The sequence below is a fragment of the Atractosteus spatula genome, chromosome 25, assembly GCF_055471065.1.
Source record: "Atractosteus spatula isolate fAtrSpa1 chromosome 25, fAtrSpa1.hap1, whole genome shotgun sequence".
NCBI classification, from domain to species: Eukaryota; Metazoa; Chordata; class Actinopteri; order Semionotiformes; family Lepisosteidae; genus Atractosteus; species Atractosteus spatula.
The window spans coordinates 599020-619058 of record NC_142730.1 but is presented as its reverse complement, the minus strand read 5'-3'; the positions used below and the strand labels follow the sequence as shown (position 1 = coordinate 619058).

The 20039-nt window shown below is 56.1% G+C and overlaps 2 protein-coding genes across 2 annotated transcripts in view; both read left to right on the top strand.

Moving 5' to 3' along the window:
* Nucleotides 1-20039, top strand: part of LOC148814920 (IgGFc-binding protein-like) — a 26228-nt gene extending 6189 nt beyond the window's left edge. Inside the window, exons 9-30 of the mRNA XM_088905784.1 lie at nt 399-981; nt 1323-1921; nt 2292-2859; nt 3259-3866; nt 4459-5023; nt 5673-5869; nt 6526-6664; nt 7239-7825; nt 8294-8864; nt 9624-10234; nt 10546-11113; nt 11205-11404; nt 11936-12074; nt 13592-13657; nt 13909-14504; nt 15117-15681; nt 16079-16650; nt 16807-17368; nt 17814-18013; nt 18467-18832; nt 19556-19809; nt 19965-20039. Of these exons, the coding sequence (XP_088761910.1) occupies nt 399-981; nt 1323-1921; nt 2292-2859; nt 3259-3866; nt 4459-5023; nt 5673-5869; nt 6526-6664; nt 7239-7825; nt 8294-8864; nt 9624-10234; nt 10546-11113; nt 11205-11404; nt 11936-12074; nt 13592-13657; nt 13909-14504; nt 15117-15681; nt 16079-16650; nt 16807-17368; nt 17814-18013; nt 18467-18832; nt 19556-19809; nt 19965-19980 (9132 nt within the window). The 3' untranslated portion in view covers nt 19981-20039. The remainder of the gene's footprint in view (nt 1-398; nt 982-1322; nt 1922-2291; nt 2860-3258; nt 3867-4458; nt 5024-5672; nt 5870-6525; nt 6665-7238; nt 7826-8293; nt 8865-9623; nt 10235-10545; nt 11114-11204; nt 11405-11935; nt 12075-13591; nt 13658-13908; nt 14505-15116; nt 15682-16078; nt 16651-16806; nt 17369-17813; nt 18014-18466; nt 18833-19555; nt 19810-19964) is intronic.
* LOC148814921 (alpha-tectorin-like) lies at nt 12400-13563 on the top strand. Its single transcript, XM_088905779.1, has 3 exons — nt 12400-12684; nt 12968-13468; nt 13546-13563. Exons 1-3 carry the CDS (start codon nt 12400-12402, stop codon nt 13561-13563), a joined length of 804 nt encoding a protein of 267 aa, XP_088761905.1.

Below are 20039 nucleotides of genomic sequence, written 5' to 3'. Positions count from 1 at the left end.
TCATGTTGGATACAAGTTCTGATTTTGTTGGCAGGGGAGTGCAGGGCTTAGCTTTGCTGCCTCGCAGTGTTGGGGTCCTGGGTTGAACTCCTGGGGTGCTGTCTGTGTGGAGTCTGTATGTTCCTCATGTATGCATAGGTTTCCCCCAGCAGTCCAAAGGCATGCTGACAAATGAATTGGCCTCTGGGAAATCTGGCCCTGGTGCGAGTGTGCCTTCTGGACTGACGTCACACTGGACAAAGTCCCGTCCTGCGTTGCACATGTCCCTTGCTGGGACCCTGGATTGGATAGAGCAGTTTGAGATGTCTGGGTGGTGGTGGCTGTCCAGGGTGTTGGTCCTCGGGCAAAGTGCACGCTGGGATGCTCTCCGACTTCCCCGCTCTGGGCTGCCCCTGCAGGTCAACGGGAGCAAGCACTACCTGCCCATCCGCCTGCAGGCCGGGGCGCTGGCGCTGTACCACAGCGGTTTCTCCGCGGTGCTGGAGACGGCCGGCGGCCTGCTGCTGCGCTTTGACTGGCTCCACCACCTGCAGCTGGAGCTGCGCCGGGGCCTGCTGGGTGCCGTCTGCGGCCTGTGTGGCAACTTCAACGACGACCCCTCCGACGACCTGCTGACCCCCGACGGGCGGCGGGCTCTGGGCGAGGAGGACTTTGGGCGGAGCTGGGCAGTGGCGGGCAGTGCCGGGGGCAATGGTGGCTGTCGGCATGACTGCGGAGGCGGCCCGTGCCCACGGTGCAGTACCGAGCAGCTGAGCCGGTTCGGCAGTGGGTCCTCCTGCGGGCTCCTGGAGGACCCGCTGGGGCCTTTCGCCCCCTGTCGTTCGGCTGTGGACCCTGCGCCCTACATCCGCGGCTGCGTCTACGAGCTGTGCGTTTTCGAGGGCGGCAGCGAGCTCCTGTGCAGGGCGCTGAAGACGTATGCGGACGCCTGCCAGTGGGCCGGGATCCAGGTCTCTTCCTGGAGAGGCCTGGCACACTGCCGTAAGTACTGCGATCTCGGGGTGCAGGGCTCCCCCTCACGGCTCAGCTGAGTCTGTGGTGCCAGAACGGAAGGATCAAGCCAATGATTCCGTTTTTAAACTAGTTTGCATGATGGATGAGTAATGCCCTCGCTTCTTAGCCTTGTGCATTTAAAACTTACTGTTCTGTGCAGCGCAGAGTGGCGATCTTGAAGATTTATAATGGAGTAGTGATGCAGAATCCCATCCATCCCAGCCCTGCACTTCCCTGACTTCTGTGGGGCAGAGTACTGACCTACAGGTGGTTGTTTGATGGGGGGCTGTTCCTGCCTCATGCTCGGCCTCTTCCACTTTGTGTTGCAGCCCTGACTTGCCCTGTGAACAGCCACTACGAGCCCTGTGGCTCAGCGTGCCCAGCGACCTGCAGTGACCCTGATGCCCCGGCTCAGTGCCAGGCTGCCTGTGTGGAGATGTGCCAGTGTGATGTGGGCTTCCTGCTCAGTGGGGGAGGGTGTGTCCTGCCCAAGCAGTGTGGCTGCACCTACCAGGGCTTCTACTACTTGCCCGGGCAGCAGTTCTGGGCTGACAACCGGTGCCAAGAGCTGTGCACTTGTGACCCCTCTGCCCACCAGGTCCGGTGTGTCCCGGCTCAGTGCCAGCCCGACGAGCTCTGCCACTCTGTGGGTGGTGAGCTGGGGTGTCATCCAGTCCAGCTGGGGGTCTGCTCAGTGGAGGGAGACCCTCATTACACCACCTTCGATGGGCGTAGGTATGACTTCGAGGGCAGCTGTGTCTACCAGCTGGCCGCATCGTGCCCGGGCTCCCTGGGGCTGGAGCCCTTTGAGGTGCGCATCCAGAACGAGCAGGGGGGCCCCATGGGGGCGGCCAGCTCCAAGACCGTGCTGATCCTGGTGCATGGGTACCAGATTGAGATCACCAGAGAGCACAAGAGCCGCGTCCTGGTGAGTCTGCTTGTGGGGAAGCAGAAACGGGCTTTAGATCTGGGATTGAAGCCCTAGGAATGTCTGGGGTATTTGGCACAATGGGGGGTCATTGTGGCAAGATGAGTTGGAGTTCCTCCAGCTCCAGTTTTTTTTAGTCCTGAACAGGATTGAGGGGCTACGGGGTGGGTGTGCATGTTTGTCCAAGTAAACCCAGTGGTTTGCTTCAGAATTGCAGTGGAGTAAAAGAGGAAGTACCGTTAAACCTCAGAACAGAAAGCCTCCTACACAGGGCTGTAGGAGTAGGGAACAATCCATGTGGTTAATGGTTTTTTTTTTAGGTTTCCTGTTTTATTGCTTGTAGGAAAAGTCTTGACTTGTCTTCCTCCAGGTCAATGGCATCCTGATCGACCTCCCTTCGCTGCTGAGCGGAGGGGAAGTGAAGGTGTACAGGAGGGGTCTGGCAGCGACAGTCGAAACTGACTTCGGCTTCATTTTAACATACGATTGGAACAACCATGTCACCCTGGCGGTCAACAGGACGTACTCCGGCTTCCTCTGTGGGCTGTGCGGGAACTACAACGACAACCCCGCGGACGACCTCGCCACCAGCAGCGGTCAGCTGACCTCCGACCCCACCGCTTTCGGAAGGAGCTGGAGGACGAGCCAGGTGCCCGGCTGCCAGGACACCCGGCCCCAGGGCCAGCCGGCTTGTGGCGAGGCGCAGAGAGCCGCCCTGTTGGGACGCAGCTCCTGCGGCATGCTCACCGATGCCCTGGGCCCCTTCAGGGAGTGCCATCGTGCTGTCGACCCTGACAGGTTCTTCCAGAACTGCCTCAGTGACGTCTGCCTCAGCCAGGGCCGCCAGGCGGTCCTGTGCCAGTTTCTTGCCAGCTATGTGGGGCAGTGCCAGGAGGCAGGAGCCAACATCTACCACTGGCGGTCCTCAGGGTTCTGCGGTAAGTGATGCCAGCAACACTCCCCACAGGTCCCCAGGTATCCTCGCCTTCTAACGAAGTGGTCCAGATGTGGAGTGTCATTTCAGCTGGTTCCAGTCTGTGACATCTTGATGTAAAAAATGCAGCCTTTAAGTAAAATTGTGCTGGTTTGTAGTGATGGAGAATTAACCAAGCCTAGCACGCTTCAAGGAAGCTGCTTGTGTGCTTCAGAATGCCAAGCCTCTTCAAAGATGTGCACCTGCCTTCCAATAGGCCAGATGACTGAGGATGTTCTGTTGCTCCTGCACTGCTTGCTGGGAACTGTAGCTCAGACTAGAGCTGCCATCTTGCTTGAACTGGCTGATTTAAGTTTGCTCTCTAGTTGTGCAAGTCCTCACTTTGCTTATTCTGTCATTCCAGAACTTTCCTGTCCTGCCAACAGCCGCTATGTCCTGTGCTCCACATCGCCCCTTGCCTCCTGCATCCAGTCCCCAGGACCTGTGGGCATCACCTGCAGGGAGGACTGCCGCTGCCTGTTCGGGTTTGTGCGCAGTGGTGACCAGTGCATCCCGAGCTCCCATTGTGGCTGCCTGCATGAGGGCGTGTATTACCAGTCTGGGGACCGCTTCTTCCCCGACCCACAATGCACACAGTTCTGTACCTGCTCCGCGGGCAACCAGGTGCAGTGCCAGCCCACCTCCTGCCCCCAGGGCGAGCAGTGCACCATGCGGGAAGGTACACGTGGGTGTTACCCGCTGGCAGCACTTGATAGTGGAGTGGTGATACAGAATCCCATCCGTCACCATTCCGGGTGCTCGGTGGCTGGGGGCCTGCACTATCGCTCCTTCGACGGGCGGGCATTCAACCTGTGGGGGAACTGCACCTACACGCTGGCGCGGAGCTGCCCCGGCTCGGGGCCCGGGGTCCCGGTGGAGCCCTTCTCGGTGCGGGTGCAGCATGAGCGCGTGGAGCTGGAGATCTATGGGATGACCTTCGCCCTGCTGAAGGGGCGCGCTGGGGAAGTCCAGGTTGGTGAGCTGTGGCCTGGGGGGGGGATTTACTGCGTGGGCTAGCAACACTTGGAGATCAAAGGAGTCGGGGTGTGGCAGGCTAGGGGGCTGTGACTCCCCTGCCCTGCCACTAGAGGTCACTAGTCAGCCCAGACATTGAAGGTGTTGGCCTTGTGAGAAAATGCATCAAAACACTCGATCAACCCTATATCAAGAGGATGCATGGAGCTAGTGGTGAATGGAAGTCGATGGCTGTACACCTGAACTTGCTTTGACATGGAGTTCATGCCCCGTCCCTAAAGTCAGACTCTATCTAAAGTAGTCCCAGGGATGTCCATCAATATGGCTCCCATAGCTTCTAGGAATGGTTTTATGATCCAGCTTTCCTTTTGGATCAGATGGCAGTCAGTGCAAAGCCCTTTGTTTTAGGACTATATCGCTCACATTCTCCAAGATCAGCGATTTTACATGTGCCTTAGCTGTGAAGCTGAGCGCCTGGTGTGAAAAGGAACAGCTGGTGCAGTTTCCTCATCAGGAGGCTCCAGGCAGCTGTTGTGTGGAGTCGGAAGCCTGCTCTGTGTTCTTGCTGAAATTTTCCCTCTCCTCCCAGGTGGATGGTGTAACTTGGACCATCCCAGCAGTCCTGGACTGGGTCAGCGCTGTTCAGCATGGCCTGCAAGTGCGCGTGGAGACGCGGGCGGGGCTGGTGCTGCTCTACGATCTGCAGTACTTCCTGCTGGTCTCCCTGCCCGGGAGTTATGGCGGCCAGGTGTGTGGTCTGTGTGGTGACTTCAATGGCAGCCCTGAGGATGACCTCCGGCTCCCGGATGGCCGGCTGACCAGCGATCCCCAGGAGCTTGGGGCCGCCTGGACAGTCCCCGCTCTGGGGGCGAGCTGCCTGAAGGGCTGTGGGGAGGTCTGCCCCCGCTGTGACCCCGGAGCGGCCTCTCAGTTTGGGTCGGAGCGCTCCTGCGGGATGATCGCGGCTCCCGGAGGCCCTTTCGCTGCCTGTGTCCCGGTGGTGGATCCCCAGCCCTTCCTCAGCAGCTGCGTCTACGACCTGTGCGTGTCCGAGGGGTCGCTGGCGCAGCTCTGCCGCAGTCTGGAGGCCTATGCCGCCACCTGCCAGGACGCTGGAGTCGACATCCTGCCCTGGAGGAGCCCGGAGCTGTGCTGTGAGTTTCTGTATCGGAATGGACAGTCTTCACCCCAGATTGATGCCTGCTTCCAGCAAGTGCAGAATCTGTCAAGACCTTTACACAAGTCCTACTCTGGACTTTTGAAGAGCCCTGTTATTACTGGGGTTCAGTCCAGTTGGGCTGCCCTTGAGCCCCCAAGACCATGCATGATCTACCCCACTACTGCAATTCTGCTTGTGTGTTTGGGGTTGCTCTTCCTGTTATGCCTGAACTTCAGGGTTCAGGGGCTCAGGAAGCTTTTAAAACTGCTAGCTCTTATTGGGATGCTTGAACCTGGAATGCTTTAAGAATTAAAGCAAATATGCATGCTTGTGCATTAATACTGGAAAGGAAGTGGTCTTGACATTGCTCTAGGACCTGTGTAAAGATCAATTCCGTTCATGTGAAGGAACTTTTCAGCTAGCTTATCTGCCTCTTCAAGCCCTGAGTTTTGATTCTGTGCATCTAGCCGAGCAGGTGGGAGGGAGCCAGGGTTTCTGGTGTAGCTATGGGCTCTTCAGGGGATGGAGGGCAGGGAAACCTGCACCATGGAAAAGCGCTTGTCTAACCTTGATGAAACCTGCAGCTGGGCCTTGTGTGGTCTGTCCTGTGCTGGATGGTTAACTGCACACCCCTCGACTTCCAGCTCCGACCTGTCCGCCTGGCTCGCAGTACCAGGTCTGTGCGAAAACGTGCCCACTGTCCTGTGCCGGGGCCCTGGAGGGGAGGTGCCCACAGACCTGTGCGGAGGGGTGCGAGTGCGCCCCGGGGCTCCGGTTCAATGGTGAAGGCTGCGTTGCCCTTGACAAATGTGGCTGCTTCCACAATGGCCGCTACTATAAGGTACCACTTGTTTTTGGTTTTTGTGTACCTGTTCAACTTCTTTCCCTCCACTGTATTTTCTTGGGCTGTAGGAGTTAAAAACCTCTTCAGCTGGGCAGTTTTTTTTTAATCCATCTGCAATGTAAACAGCTGAGCGTCCCCTGCTCTGCACTGCTGTTGCCATGTGGAAAACACGCAGGTTTGGAAAAAACTTGGCTCCCATCATTAAATATCAACTTGGAATGGGAGCAATAGTTTCCAGTTTTGCAGCTTTCTATGTAGATAAGTACTGTGCTATGCCTGCAAGCCGTTGCCTAACTTGACATGAGTGTGACTGACGTACGAGTAGAAATGCCCATAATCTGCTTAATGACTTAATTACAGCAGTGTTGGAACATGGGTTGGGTCTGATTTTTCTGCCCTGTGCTCGTAGCTGACTCAGTGCTCTGACTAATGCATTTTCTGACAACTGTTGGATTTCAAGGCTGGCTGTCTAAATCGGCATTTCTTGTTGGGGTTTTTTTTTTTCCTTGTCAACTTAAAGGTGTCAAACCTGGTTTTACCTGTTCAGACTGAAGGCTAATTCAGGGGGGGACTGCTGGATGGTTTTGTGCCAAGTGGGCGGGGGGTGTGAGTCAGTGCATGCAGTGTTTTTCTAACTGATCTCTGCTCAACAGCCTGGCGAGGCAACCTGGGTAGAGAGGTGCACCAAGAGATGTACCTGCACACCCCCTGCTGGCCTGTCATGTGTACCTGCAGCCTGTGCGGAGGGGCTGGACTGCAGAGTGGCCGAAGGGGCACTAGGCTGTTTCATGGGTAAGGCCCTTCTGCATTTCATGGCTCTCGTGTTTAACAGGCATTTTCCTGGCTTGCGATTCTGAAAAGAATCGGAAAAGCTACAGTCCACTGATTCATAGATAAAACTTGCTTTAATCGTATTCCTCCCAGACATACTGACTAGGCTAGCCGTGTTGGTCTCCAGATTGTCCCTGATGAAGGAAAGGGGGGGCAGTTCTGCCTTGCACCCTGTTTCTGTGGTGGGTTCTGGGAGTAAGCTGCTTCCTGGTGCTGTGGGACTGAACTGCACAGCTGTCTATTCCAGAAATTGATTTAGTCCTGTATAAACCCCAGGGGAGACTAGGGGAGGCCCTTCTCGTAAACAGCTGTGGGGGTTAGGAGCTGCCACTGCTGCTGGCTTCTTAAAGAGCCAGCTGGATTTATCTCTGATCACGTTTCAGCTGATTTACTACTAAACCAGCCCTGATGAGTGGGGGGTGGATGGGCCATTCGGTCTGTCCTCTGGTCTGTTTGTACCTTCAGAGGAAATCCACCTGCTGTCAGTGTGGATCCTCCGTCTGTGTGCATCGCTCATGTGGAACTTCCTCTCTAGCGTGGCACTGTCCCGAGAACAGCCACTACGAGCCCTGTGGCTCGGCGTGCCCAGCGACCTGCAGTGACCCTGAAGCCCCAGCGCGGTGCCAGGCTGCCTGTGTGGAGACGTGCCAGTGTGACGTGGGCTTCCTGCTCAGCGGGGGGGAGTGTGTGGCACCTAGTCAATGCGGCTGTACCCACGATGGATTCTACTACCCAGCCAATGAGACCTTCTGGGCAGATGAGGAGTGCCACGAGCAGTGCACTTGTGACCCCCACACCAGTCGGGTGACCTGCAGGCAGGCGTCCTGTGGGTTGCTGGAGACCTGTCAGCTGGTGGGAGGGGTGAGGCGGTGCCAGCCCTTAGGGGTCAAATCCTGTTCATCTGAAGGCGGTTTGCACTTCGTCACCTTCGATGGCCTCAGCTATGACTTCCAGGGCGGCTGTGTTTATCAGCTGGTGGGACTGTGCTCCGGTGACCCCAGTCTGACCCCGTTCACAGTCTGGATCCAGAGGGGGAGGGGCGTGTCGCCGGCTGTGATGTTGACGGTGAATGTGTACGGCATCACCATGGAGATCGGTGCCAACAGTGATGGTAGAATCCAGGTAGGGTCTTCTTGCTCAGTGACTTTCCCACACAACGTGCAAGTCGTGTTCTTGCACGAGTGGAGCGTTTTGAGCTTGCAAACTGCAGAAGAAAAGCAGTTGGTGTTCATGTAGCAATGATTTGTCAAGAATTTACTTAAGTTTGAACAACTTGTTTTGTTCAGGATTCAGTCCCAAAACACGTACTGCTTTCCAAGAGGTCCAAGTGAGTATCTGTGCAGATGTTGAGCGCAGCTGTGGCTGCTGGAGTTTGATCCCAGTTGCTTGTTGGCTCCCCGCATGCACAGCACCACTCCCTAGCCATGGCAGTGTTATCCATCTGGGTGTTGCATGGTGTAGATTTTGCAGGGTTGCGACGCAAACCACATGGGCAACAGGGCTCCTGCAGTTACAGAAGTGATAAAGGAATTAATCTGCAGCAGGCGGGCCTTCCTCCATGCTAAACCTTTGTGCCCTTTCCTCTTCAAGGTGGATGGCCTCTTCAAATCCCTCCCTTATTTCATGCACGCTGACAAGGTGGTGACGTACAGCACAGGGCTCTACGTGGTTGTCAGAACGGCCTTTGGTCTCTCCCTGACCCTCGACAGCACCAGCCATGTCGCTCTTGCAGTGCCCAGTGTGTACTCGGGCACCCTCTGTGGCCTGTGTGGGAACTACAATGCCAACTCCACAGATGACCTGACAGGACAAGATGGCCAGCTGGCCGAGAGCACGGATGGGTTTGGGCGGAGCTGGAGAGTTGGAGGTGATCCCGACTGTGCGGATGGCTGCAAAGGGGGTGTCTGTCTGGGATGTCCAGAGCTGCAGAAGGAGCTGTATATGGGAGGCGATTCCTGTGCCATGCTCACTGACCCCAGTGGGCCCTTCAGAGAGTGTCACTCCACTGTGGACGCCCACAGGTCCTTCAATAACTGTGTGGGTGAGGTCTGTTCCAGTGGGGGCCTGCAGTCGGTCCTGTGTCAGTCCCTGGCACGCTATGTCTCTGCTTGCCAAGAAGCTGGAGTCCACATTTCTCCCTGGAGAAATTCCACTTTCTGCGGTGAGTGTGCATAACTCTTGAAACAGACCTAACTGCCTTTGCATGTGAAGCTAGGCTGAGTTAAGTTTTACTTCTGAGGTAATCAGTTCACACTTCAGCATTGAGAAAGCTTTCTTGCATCTTATTTAAACTGATTATGCCGGATTGAAGTTGTGTGATTGAGCATGAGCAGAAATCTAGCAGCTAAACGCCTAGGGCCTTTCTGCATCGCTCTGGCTTGCTTTAACTACATCTCTTCCCCATGCTTGTCTGAAATCAGAACCCCTTTGTTGAAAAGGGGGTGCATGAGCGCCATCCATGTGCTGATCAAATCACACAGGCAGTGAATGTTTGCTTGTGCTATACAACTGAGTCGCCAGCAGAGGGTGCTTCTGAGGTGTTATGTAGCAGTTGCACCCTGAATTAAGAAATTCATAAGCAAGCTTGTGGTTCTTGCTCTTTGGGCATATCCCAATACTTCTGGATTTGTATGATGGCGCTCAACTCCATGAGATTCCTAAATGATCACAACTTGTACAATAAAGAGCTGCCTGCTCCTACTGGAAGGGTTTCTCCTGACTACCACCTGTAGTAGTGTTGTAAGGGGAAACTGGCTCCACTAGGTGGCAGTGTTATACAGATCTCAATCTCAAACTTCACAATGCTAGAACAGACCAGATGGGGAGACCTTGGAACCACTTACTCTTTATGCAAAAACTCATTAATTTCCTATGCTTTTCTGTGGAGTTAAAAAGCATTTTCCCCTTTCTCCTTAAGCAGACCTGCTTTGCCCAGCTGGCAGCCACTACAGTCTCTGCTCAGATGCTGTTCCTCCCTCCTGCGTGAGTGTTCCACCCCCTGTGCCTGCCCTCTCCTCATCCCCATGCCGTGAGGATTGCCAGTGTGACCCCGGTCTGCTCCGCAGTGGGGGTGCCTGTGTGCCCCCCCAGCAGTGTGGCTGTTTCCATGATGGTGGTTATCTTCTGTCTGGGGAGACCTACTACACTGACTTCTGCCAACAGCTGTGCACTTGCCAGCTCGGTGGGGTGCTCCAGTGTCAGGCGGCCTCCTGCTCCAGTGGGGAGGAGTGCCGAGTGAAAGATGGGGTGCTGGGGTGTCACCTGCCAGCTCTGCATGGGAGGTGCTCAGTCTTGGGCGGCATGCACTACCACACCTTCGATGGGCGTGACTTTGACTTCCGAGGGAACTGTACCTACACCCTGGCCAGGAGGATCCCCAAGTGGGGTGCAGGGGGTGGCCTGGCATTCTTCTTTGTGCGGGTGCAGAATGAGCAACAGGAGGGATCGGCTGTCTGGCTCACCAACCGGGTGGAGCTGGAGGTTTCAGGGCAGAACTTCAGCCTGAGCCAGGAGCATGCTGGCAAAGTGGAGGTGAGGATCTGTGATTTTGCGCCACATCCTGAGGACATCAGTTGGTTTCCAACTTGGATAAACAGCTCCTCTGTACTTCACAGCTGTTTAAGAAAATTGACTTGTCTTTGGAGGGCCTCTATTAAAATTCAGGAACTCCACCTGCCTGTTGCATATAAGATCAAGATCTTGGCAGCAGTGTGGAGCCATGATTAGAGCTCCACACTTTCAAGTGGAAGATGGTTTAAATCCCAAATTGCTTCAAAATCCAAGATAGCAATGCTTTTTTTTAAACCAAGTTTGATGTAAAATGGCTTTGGTTTCCCATTCAGGTGGATGGAGTGCTGGAAAACCTCCCTTTCTCACGCCCCGGCGTGCGAGTTTACCGGCGAGGGCTTGGTGTGGTTATCCATGCCCAGGGCTTGGTGAAAGTGACCTTTGACCTTCAGTACCACGTGGCGCTGATGATCCCAGACGGCCACAGGGACCAGCTGTGTGGCCTGTGTGGGAACTTCAATGGGAATCCCCGGGATGATCTCCAGCTGCCGGATGGCAGGCTGACGGAGGACCCGCAGGAGCTCGGCGCCTCCTGGAGAGCGCCCGTGCTGGGGGAGGACTGCAGCGATGGCTGTGGGGGGGCCTGCCCCCACTGTGACCCCCAGGTGGCGGCATCTCGGGTTCAGGAAGAGAGCTACTGCTGGCTGACCATGGCTCCCAGTGGCCCCTTTGCTGCCTGCAGCCCCGTTGTGGACCCCCAGTCTTTCTTCGGCGCCTGCATGTACGACCTGTGTCTGGCCCAGGCGGGCCGGGCGCCGCTGTGCGCCAGTCTGCAGGCCTACGCTGCTGCCTGCCAGGAGGCCGGGGTGACCATCCTGCCCTGGAGAACCAGCGCGCTTTGCCGTGAGTCAGTCTGCTGGTGCTGCTGTCCGGTGGCGCAGGGTGCGGGACTCGGCTGTATCCTGACGAGCGCCCCCCGTCACTTTGTTTCCAGCGCTGCGGTGCCCAGAGTTCAGCCACTACAGCCTCTGCGCGGACGCCTGCGCGGCAGCCTGCGCGGAGGCGCGGCCCGCCCTGGACTGTCCCGCCAACTGCACGGAGGCCTGCGCGTGCGACAGCGGCTACGTCTTCGATGGCAACGCCTGCGTCTCCGCGGACCAGTGCGGCTGCCTCCAGGACGGGAGGCGATACAAGGTGGCCGGGATGCTTGTTCCAAGCTCATGCTGAAGCTGGTTAGCCTGGGCCTGAAAAGCCAGCTTGATAAGCTCCTCACATCAACTGAGCTTTTGTTGACTAAATCAGTTATAGGACCTCTATTTTGGGGAAAGGCTGGGCGGTTTACGGCAGCCTCCAGCCAGGGGTTAATCGGCTCTGTGCAGGAATAGCAGGCTAGTGGGACTTAATCGCTTTGGAGAAATCTGAAACCTCCCCACTGTTCATGATGGTAAAACTAAATCATTCAAATTGTTAAAATTCATTAAATGATCAGAACTCATCTGGGACCAAAATAAAACTTAAGTTGAAGTCAAAGTTCTTTATGTACTTTAAGGCCCAGATGCATCTTAATTGAACAGGGGGTAGCCCTTGTATGGTCAGGTGACTTAGTGTTGAATATTTGTGAAATTCAATGTCTTTCTAGTGTTGAAATGGGCTTGAGGGGTGAGGGACTATGAATGTGGCTCTGGTGTTTCAGGTTGCCCTTATCCTTGGCTTCTGTTCCTGCAGCCTGGAGAGGACACGCTGGTGGAGAGCTGCTCCTTGAACTGTACCTGTGTTCCTCCATCCCTCCTTTGTGAACCTTATTCCTGTCCTGAGCCCCTGACCTGCCAGGCCTGGGATGGGGTCCTTAGTTGTCACGAGCCAGGTACTGCTGTTCTCCCAGCCTCCCTAGCCTTTCCTTTCAGGATTTCTACAGATCCTGACCAATTCCCATGTGGCCAAGCTACCTTGCTTCTCAAACCAGAGTCTTAAACCCTGGAACTCTACCTGAATGGCCTGTGTGTTTAAAGCTTGCTCTAAGGATTGCTTCTTATCTTGAAGGGAAATCCTTCCCATGTCTGAACTGCTATGCAATGGGCGTTTTATTCACCTGTATAAGATATTGCAGAATTAATCCCTCATCTCGTTAATGGCTTCCCTCTGATCCAGGCCCATGCACAGCGAAGTGTCACTCCACTGAGATCTGCGTTATGAGAAATGGGGTTCCGGTCTGTGAGGGTCCAGCCCCAGCTTCCTGCTGGGCCTGGGGGGACCCCCACTACCACAGCTTTGATGGCTGGGACTTCGACTTCCAGGGCACCTGCACCTACATCCTCGCCGCCAGCAACGGCAGTGCCTCGGGGCTGGAGCCCTTCACCGTCACGGAGAAGAATGAGAACCGCGGGAACGCCGCGGTGTCCTTCCTGCGGGTTGTGCACGTCGCCGCCTATGGCCACACCCTGTCCCTTCACCGGCGGGAGAGCGGCAAAGTCAGGGTGAGAGGCAGGGGGCGCTGTGCTAGGTGGAGGCAGGGCTGGTCAAAGGACTGCGTGACCTGCTAATGGCTGGGGTGGAGCAGGCGTGAGCTGGTGTTGGGGACATGCAGTGGTTCACAGCTGTGCCGTACTTGCTCATACAGGCAACAGAGCAGGGTGAGATCCAGGGACTGATTAACTACCAGATGGCCTCATAGCTTAAATGCCCTGGTCAGATTTACCCTTCTCCTAGGACAGTGTTTATCTTGCCCGTCTGGGCTGATCGGTCCCTCACGCTCTCCAGGTTAACGGCGCCATTGCCAATCTTCCCATCTCCCTCCTGGGTGGCAAGCTGACGGTCCGCATGCTGGGCACGAGCGCGGTGCTGGCGACTGATTTCGGCCTGCGGGTGCTGTACAACTGGGACGCCTTCCTCCTGGTCTCCTTGCCGGGGAGCTACCGGCGCCACGTGGGCGGCCTGTGTGGCAACTTCAATGGCGACCCGGGGGATGACCAGCCTGCCCTGGCCGGGGCAGAGAGCTGGCGGGTCAGTGATGGGGATCCACACTGCTGCACCCGCTGCCAGGCAGACTGCCAGGCCTGCGGGCAGGAGGAGGAAGCCTTGTACAGCAACGATTCCCACTGCGGCGCCATCACGGAAGCTGCTGGGATCTTCTCGGCGTGTCACGCCACAGTCGACCCCAGGCCGTTCTTCCGCGGCTGCCTGCATGACCTCTGCCAGCATGGCGGTGCCCGGCCCATCCTCTGCCAGGCTCTAGACGCATATGGCATGGCCTGTGGGCACGTCGGTGCGGTGTCTGTGGATTGGAGTGCACAGGCCGGCTGCTGTAAGTCCAAGCCGCCTCTGCTGGTGTTCAACAGACCAGCGACCAGTCTTGAGAAACCACAGATGTCTTTCTCTTCCCAGCCCTGAGCGCCGTTTCTGCAGATTGGCTGCCTACAGATTGCACGGGAAGCATTGATGGATCTGATGGTGAGTTTCGGTGCACAAATTCAGAAGCTCTTAATCCAGGTAGACTTCTTGATGGCCATTAAATTGAGATACTTCTAGTCATGCCCAATCTGGAGATGTAGATTTGGGGAAGAGACCAAGACCTAAAGCTGTAGCCCTTGAGCCCTAAAGGTCCAGCAACTTAAAGTCAACACTATACAAAGGTTTTTCAAGAATGTCTGTGCTGACTCCTGTTAATCCTCAATTTGTTTAACTGTGGTTATCTCCCCCAGCTTCTCCCTGCCCAGAACACAGCAGCTATACCACCTGTGGAACTGCCTGCCCCCGTTCCTGCACCCACAAGTTGCAGAACATGATGTGTATTATGTTGTGTGTGGCGGGCTGCTTCTGTGACAAAGGGTACCTGCAGAGTCCTCTGGGCTGTGTCCGGGAGGACCAGTGTGGCTGCATATACAACGGCCAGTACTACAATCCTGGGGAGGTCTTCTGGACCCCTGTGGACTGCCGCCAGCGCTGCACCTGCGTCCCCTCCACTGGAGTGGTGCGGTGCCAAAATAGCAGCTGTGGTGCCCAAGAGCAGTGCTCATTGAATGTGGGAGTGTGGGGCTGCCACCCCACCGGCCACTTCAACTGCACGGTGCAGGCTGGCCGCCACTTCCTGACCTTTGACCGCCGTGCCTATGACTTCCGGGGCTCCTGCTCCTACTGGCTGGTGCGCATCTGTTCCTGGAATTCCCAGCTTGTGCCCTTTGAGATCCGCCTGTCTGAGGGCAGCTGTGGAAATCGCCTCTACAACGACATGGACCTGAGCATTAAGGTTTACAAGACCTTGATCTCCATAAGCAAAGCTTCTCCTTTAAAGGTTCAGGTAAGCTTGTAGGTGTGGGTGCTCTGGAGACCTCTGTAAAGCCTGGAGCACTGGGGGGATATTCGATCACTCGTTCTGTGGAGGGGTCTAAGCAAATTAAATGGGACTTCAAAACACTCTTCAGCCTGAGAAATGTAGCTCGGGTGTCGGATGAGATGAATACCTCCTGCTGAATGGGATTTGTTTTTGTTGTGACCTTAAAGTCACTCAGTTTAGCCTGCACTAGTGTGGCAGGAGGGTGTTTAGTTTGAAGCTGAGGATTCAAAATGCTCCATAAGGGATGAATTAGCATCACCTGGAGCAGAACCCAAGCAGAGTGCAGCAGTGCAACAATCCCTAGGATAGGGTGGGATGCCACTAGATTGCAGGTTCAGAGCTGGTTATTTAGAGAAGTTGAACTGCACTAAGCTTTTCCGGCCTGGAAACATTAAAACTTCACAGTCTTAAGTTTTAATGTAATGGATTTTTACAAAAACATGTAAATTAATCAGCACATCTCGCATAGATGCTTCATGTACGTGACGTACAGCCATTAAATGACATTTTAGCAAGATTGATGCCCTTAAATGTCTCCATTTGAGAGGATGGATTTTCTTGTACACTTCTCCCCAGGTGAATGGATCGCAGGTGTTTCTGCCATTCTCATGGAACAGCCAGGTAGTGATCTATCCCTCTCCCTGGTCTGTGATGGTAGAGACCGACTTTGGCCTGCGGGTGGTGCTGTACCAGAGCGGCACATGGCTGGTCTTCCTGCCCAGCACCTATGGCAGTGTGGTGTGTGGCTTGTGTGGCAATGCCAATGGCAATCCCAGTGATGACTTCCTGATGCCCACTGGGCAGCTGGCAGCGAGTGCCCAGGAGTTTGGCAGCAGCTGGCAGATGGACAGGGTTCCTGGGTGCGAGACGGTGTGCAGCTCAGGCACCAGGCAGTGCAGTGTGGAGGAGCAGCAGCTGTTCAGGAGGGAGCTGTACTGTGGGGTGCTGCTCAATGACATGGGCCCCTTTGGGCAGTGCACCCGCATCCTGGATCCCCAGCCTTACCTGCGCAGCTGCATCGCAGACACCTGCGCATATGGGGGTCACCACTCGGCACTCTGCAGCTCCATCGCGGCCTATGTTGCAGCCTGCCAGGCTGCCGAGATCCCCGTCAGGCAATGGAGGAGGGACACCTTCTGCGGTAGGTCTCCTACTGCTCCAGTTGCTATATACTGTAGGAACAGCGCTAGCAAAGCTCTTCCCGTGGGATCTTATCGTTCTTTCTATATTCAAACGATCCTTCTTTCTAAAGTAGCTTATTGCTCCTTTGGAAAATGGGCAGGCTGACGGATGTCTGAAACTTGGTATTAGTTTGCAATGTCAAGAGTACTGCAAACTGGTGTGGTCTGTAAGCCCCGTGGCCAAATACTGTATGATGGGTCAGCTTTACATCACTTTAAAAGACCAAATTTACTTGCACTGATCTTCAGATTCCCCCTAGTCTGCATGTTGAAGATGCAGTACATTTAACTTGCGGATGTGTTTCTAGGGCTGCAGACGTGTGAACTCCGATCTATCCTATTTCTGCTCATTCTTAGGGGCTGTATGTCCGGACAACAGCCACTACGAGCTCTGTGGCACCAGCTGTCCCGTCACCTGCTACGAGCTTGCTGCCCCAGTGTACTGCAGCGCCCCCTGCAGGGAGGGCTGTCAGTGCAACAGTGGCTTCGTGCTCAGCAACGGGAGGTGCATCCCAATCTCGGAGTGTGGGTGCCTTTACCAAGGGCAGTACTACCCCCAGGGCGTCTTCTACCCTGAAGCAGGGTGCCATCTGAGGTGCCAGTGCAGCATGGGTGGGCGGGTCCAGTGCTTTCGGTGTGGCTGTGGGCCGCAGGAGCAGTGCCAGGAGGAGGGGGGGGTCCGGAAGTGTGTGCCAGCCAGCTACGGCATGTGCCTGGTGCTGGCCGGCATCGGCTATGTGACCTTTGACGGTGACCAGTATGTGGCTGGGGGCTCCTGCTCCTACCTGGTGGCCCAGGCGGAGCGGTCGGGCCTGGAGCACTTCGCTGTCGTGCTGCGGATGGAGGGCGCCCGGGTGGCAAGCGTGGTGGCAGTGGCCCTGGAGAGGTACAACATCATGATCCGGAGGGCAGCGCCACGGAAGATCCGGGTGAGTCACTTCCCTATCCCTCTCCCAAATGGGCATTCTGGAACCTGCTCCGCTTTGGGGTGTTGGGCAAAGCCGAGCGGGGCTGCAAGACTAAATGACTGCAGGAGGAGCAGGCTTCCCTGGAGAGGACTCGGCTCCAAGATCTTTCTCTTCCAGGTCAACGGCGAGGACTTCACCTTGCCCCTGGAAATCCCCGATGGGCTCATCTGGGCCTACCAGGATGGCATCACCACTGTTCTTCAGACGGGCTTTGGGCTCAAGGTTCTCTTCTCATCCAACGGTCCGCTCTGGCTCGTGGTCCCATCCCGCTACAGGAGCGCCACCTCTGGCCTGTGTGGGAACTTCAACGGTTTGTACTCGGATGACCGTCGGCTCCGCAGTGGTGCGCCGGCCTCCAGCCTGGCCGCCTTCCTGAGCAGCTGGGCGGAAGAGGGCGAGGGGGCGGCCTGTGACCACGGCTGCGCGGACCACTGTCCATTCTGCGACGTTGCGCTGGGCCTGGGGGACATCATCCAGCAGAAGTGTGGCCTGCTGAGCACTGTGGACGGGCCGTTCGGCCGCTGCAGGGCGGTGCTGGAGTCGGCTCAGTTCTTCCCCTTCTGCGTGGACGCCCTGTGCAAGACGTCCGGGGACCTGTGCCTCATCCTGGAGGCCTACGCCATGGCCTGCCGCTCCAGGGGAGGGGTCCCGGGACCTTGGAGAGCAAACGCCTCCTGTCGTAAGTGTTCTCCTGCAGGTGGTGTGGGTCTGGCCTGTGGCTCGGGTTCGTGCTCCATCTTGAGCTGACTAGGATTAATGACACCAGGGTGTCCAGCCCTGCTGCTGGAGAGCCCCACCCAGGTTTGGTGGGTCACCACTTAACCAGTTTCTAAAAAATACCAGGTTAATAGGTTGTGATTAAAGTTGTTTAGTTTGCAGTCAGTCTCCTTGTTTGCAATTGATTGGATGACTTATTGGAGGACTGGCAATGGTTCAGAGCCATTGCCAAAAATCCAGCAAGGCCAGCAGTGAATCATGAGCTGGAAGACAGAGCAGATGTGCTTTTAAAGAGGACCGCTTCATTCTGCGGGTGTTGGGAGTGTGGGACAAGTGGGGGTGCCCTGCGTCCTCCCGGGAGGATGACTGGGCTTTAACGGCTGTACCCTTTCTTGCCACCACCCCAGCGCTCACCTGCCCGGACCGCAGCTCCGTCAGCCCCTGCGTGGCGTCCAGCAGCAGCTCCTGCTCCGAGGTGCTCAGCCCCCCGCGGGGCCCGGGCGGCTGCTCCGAGGGGTGCCAGTGCAACAACGGCAATGTCTTCGACGGGGGCGAGTGCATACCCCTGGGCAACTGTGGGTGCCTGTACCAGGGCAGATACATCAAGGTACTTGTGGAGGTGGGGGGCCGGTTGGACTAACGAACTGCAGGGGACCTGGGCGGCGGGGAAGGGGCCTCCCTGTGCCGCACTTTCATGCCATGTCACTATGCCCTGGGGTGTCAAGGCTGTCTCTGGCTTCACAGGCCACCCTGGCTTTCCTGGTGGAGGGTCCCAATCAACTGGCTTCATTAGTTGAGACTTAATTGTTGGAAGGTTGCCATACCTCCTGGGGTGAAAGGATGTGTGGGCCTTGTTAAGCTCTTGGTGGGGGCAAAGTATAGCAGTATAATTGAACCTTTCAGGACCCAATAGGTTTGGTCAACATGCTGCCTGTGCTTCTGCATTTGAGCACATTGAGGAGGAGAACTTGCAGGACCCAGGCAAGCACCTTGACTGGTGATCTGGCACGTAACTTTCTCATTGCGGCTGAGCCCAAGCCCCAAACCTCTTGTCTCCTAGATGGGCGCGAAGCTGTACAATGAGGACTGTACCCGGAGGTGTGAGTGCCATCGTCTAGGTGGCACGCTGTGTGAGCCCACTGCCTGTAGCCCGAGGGAGATCTGTGCCCTGAGAGATGGGGTGAGGGGGTGCCACCCCCGGGAGCAGGGCTGCCAGCTGCTGGGGGGGTCTGGCCTCCGATCCTTCGACGGCCGTCAGCTGACCCTGACGCCCGGTGCACCCTATGAGCTCTCCTCCCTCTGCGACCCCACCAGTGACAAGTGGTTCCGGGTCGTAGCCTGCAGCTCCTCCCAAGGCCAGAAGACCAGGGTGCTGCGTATCTTCCTGGGCCTCAGCCTCATCCGGATCCAGGACCGCACTGTGCAGGTACAGGGGAGGCCTTGCTCGTGCTGGGGTGACTCCCTCAATCCGCTCGGGATTCAAGGCCAGGATTAGCCCACCTGTACAGCCATTGCTTGGAGGTTCATCCCAAACTCTAAGGACTAGGAAGCCTGCTGGCATTGACCCTCCAAGCTTAGAGGTCCTGGCTTTATGCTGCAAAGACCATTTCTGATCCAAAAGTGCTGGAATTAAGATTGGAAGTGGAGTGACTGTATAAGAGCCCTGCTGCTTGTAGACATTGCCCGTCGATTCTTGAAGCTTCAAGATCTAATCCACGGGTCCTGGTTCTAGGTTTCTCCCTCACTTGCAGCCAAGTACTTGACCCCCTACCTGAACCTACAGAGACTGATCTTTCCTGCTCCAGGGGCGGGGAGCTGTTCTAAGTCAGCCTGCATGTTCAGGAGCTGCACCGACTTCAAAGAAACCTGCTGGACCCTTTGTAGGCCTAATTCTTTACTTCAGTACTAGTGTGCGTGGGGATCCCCAGGGTCAGGATGTGGGGCCCCTGATTCAGCATTCTTCATTCCTGGGGTCCCCCCACCCATGCCCCAAATGCTAAATGTTCTTCCAAAGAGGAAGTGGGTTTTTCATAGAAATTAATCAGCTAAACCTGCCTTGAATGTGATTGTAGTCTTGCCAGCTGGTTGGGTACAGCCCACGAGGGGCAATGCTATTGCTCAGGGATGTTCTTCCCTGCTGCTCGTCCAGGTGAACGGCCGCCGCGTCACCCTGCCGGTCAGCCTGGCTGCGGGGGTGTCGCTGAGAGAGGACGGAGCTGGGGCGCTGGTTGTGAAGCGGGGCTCGGAGATTGAGGTTCAGCTCGTCCCCTCTGGGGACGTCACGGTGGTCCTGTCCCTCTGGTATGTCGGGAAAACGTGTGGCGCCTGCGGGAACTACAACGGCAGCCCCTCGGACGACCTCATGGGATCAAACTCCTGGGTCGCCAAGAACTTCACTGGCTGGTGGGTCTCAATACTCTTTAACTTCATTTAGAATGGCAGTTTCTTCATGCAGCACCAAGTTAACTTTAGCACTGTGTGTGAGCAGCACTTCAATTTGCTGCCATGGTGGGGGGGGAAATCTGCACATTAAATGTTCACTTGTCTTTGTTTTGCAGTGATGCTGCTGTCTGATGGGCGAAGACCCCTGTGCTCTTATTTGTACATGCTGCTGGGTGTACTGCCCTCTGTTT

What these genes read in the sequence shown, in the direction of transcription:
- LOC148814921 (XM_088905779.1), top strand. Translation starts at nt 12,400, where the DNA reads ATGAGAAATGGGGTTCCGGTCTGTGAGGGTCCAGCCCCAGCTTCCTGC. An exon ending in GGGAGAGCGGCAAAGTCAGG is followed by an intron (nt 12,685 to 12,967) that starts GTGAGAGGCAGG and finishes CACGCTCTCCAG; the next exon opens with GTTAACGGCGCCATTGCCAA.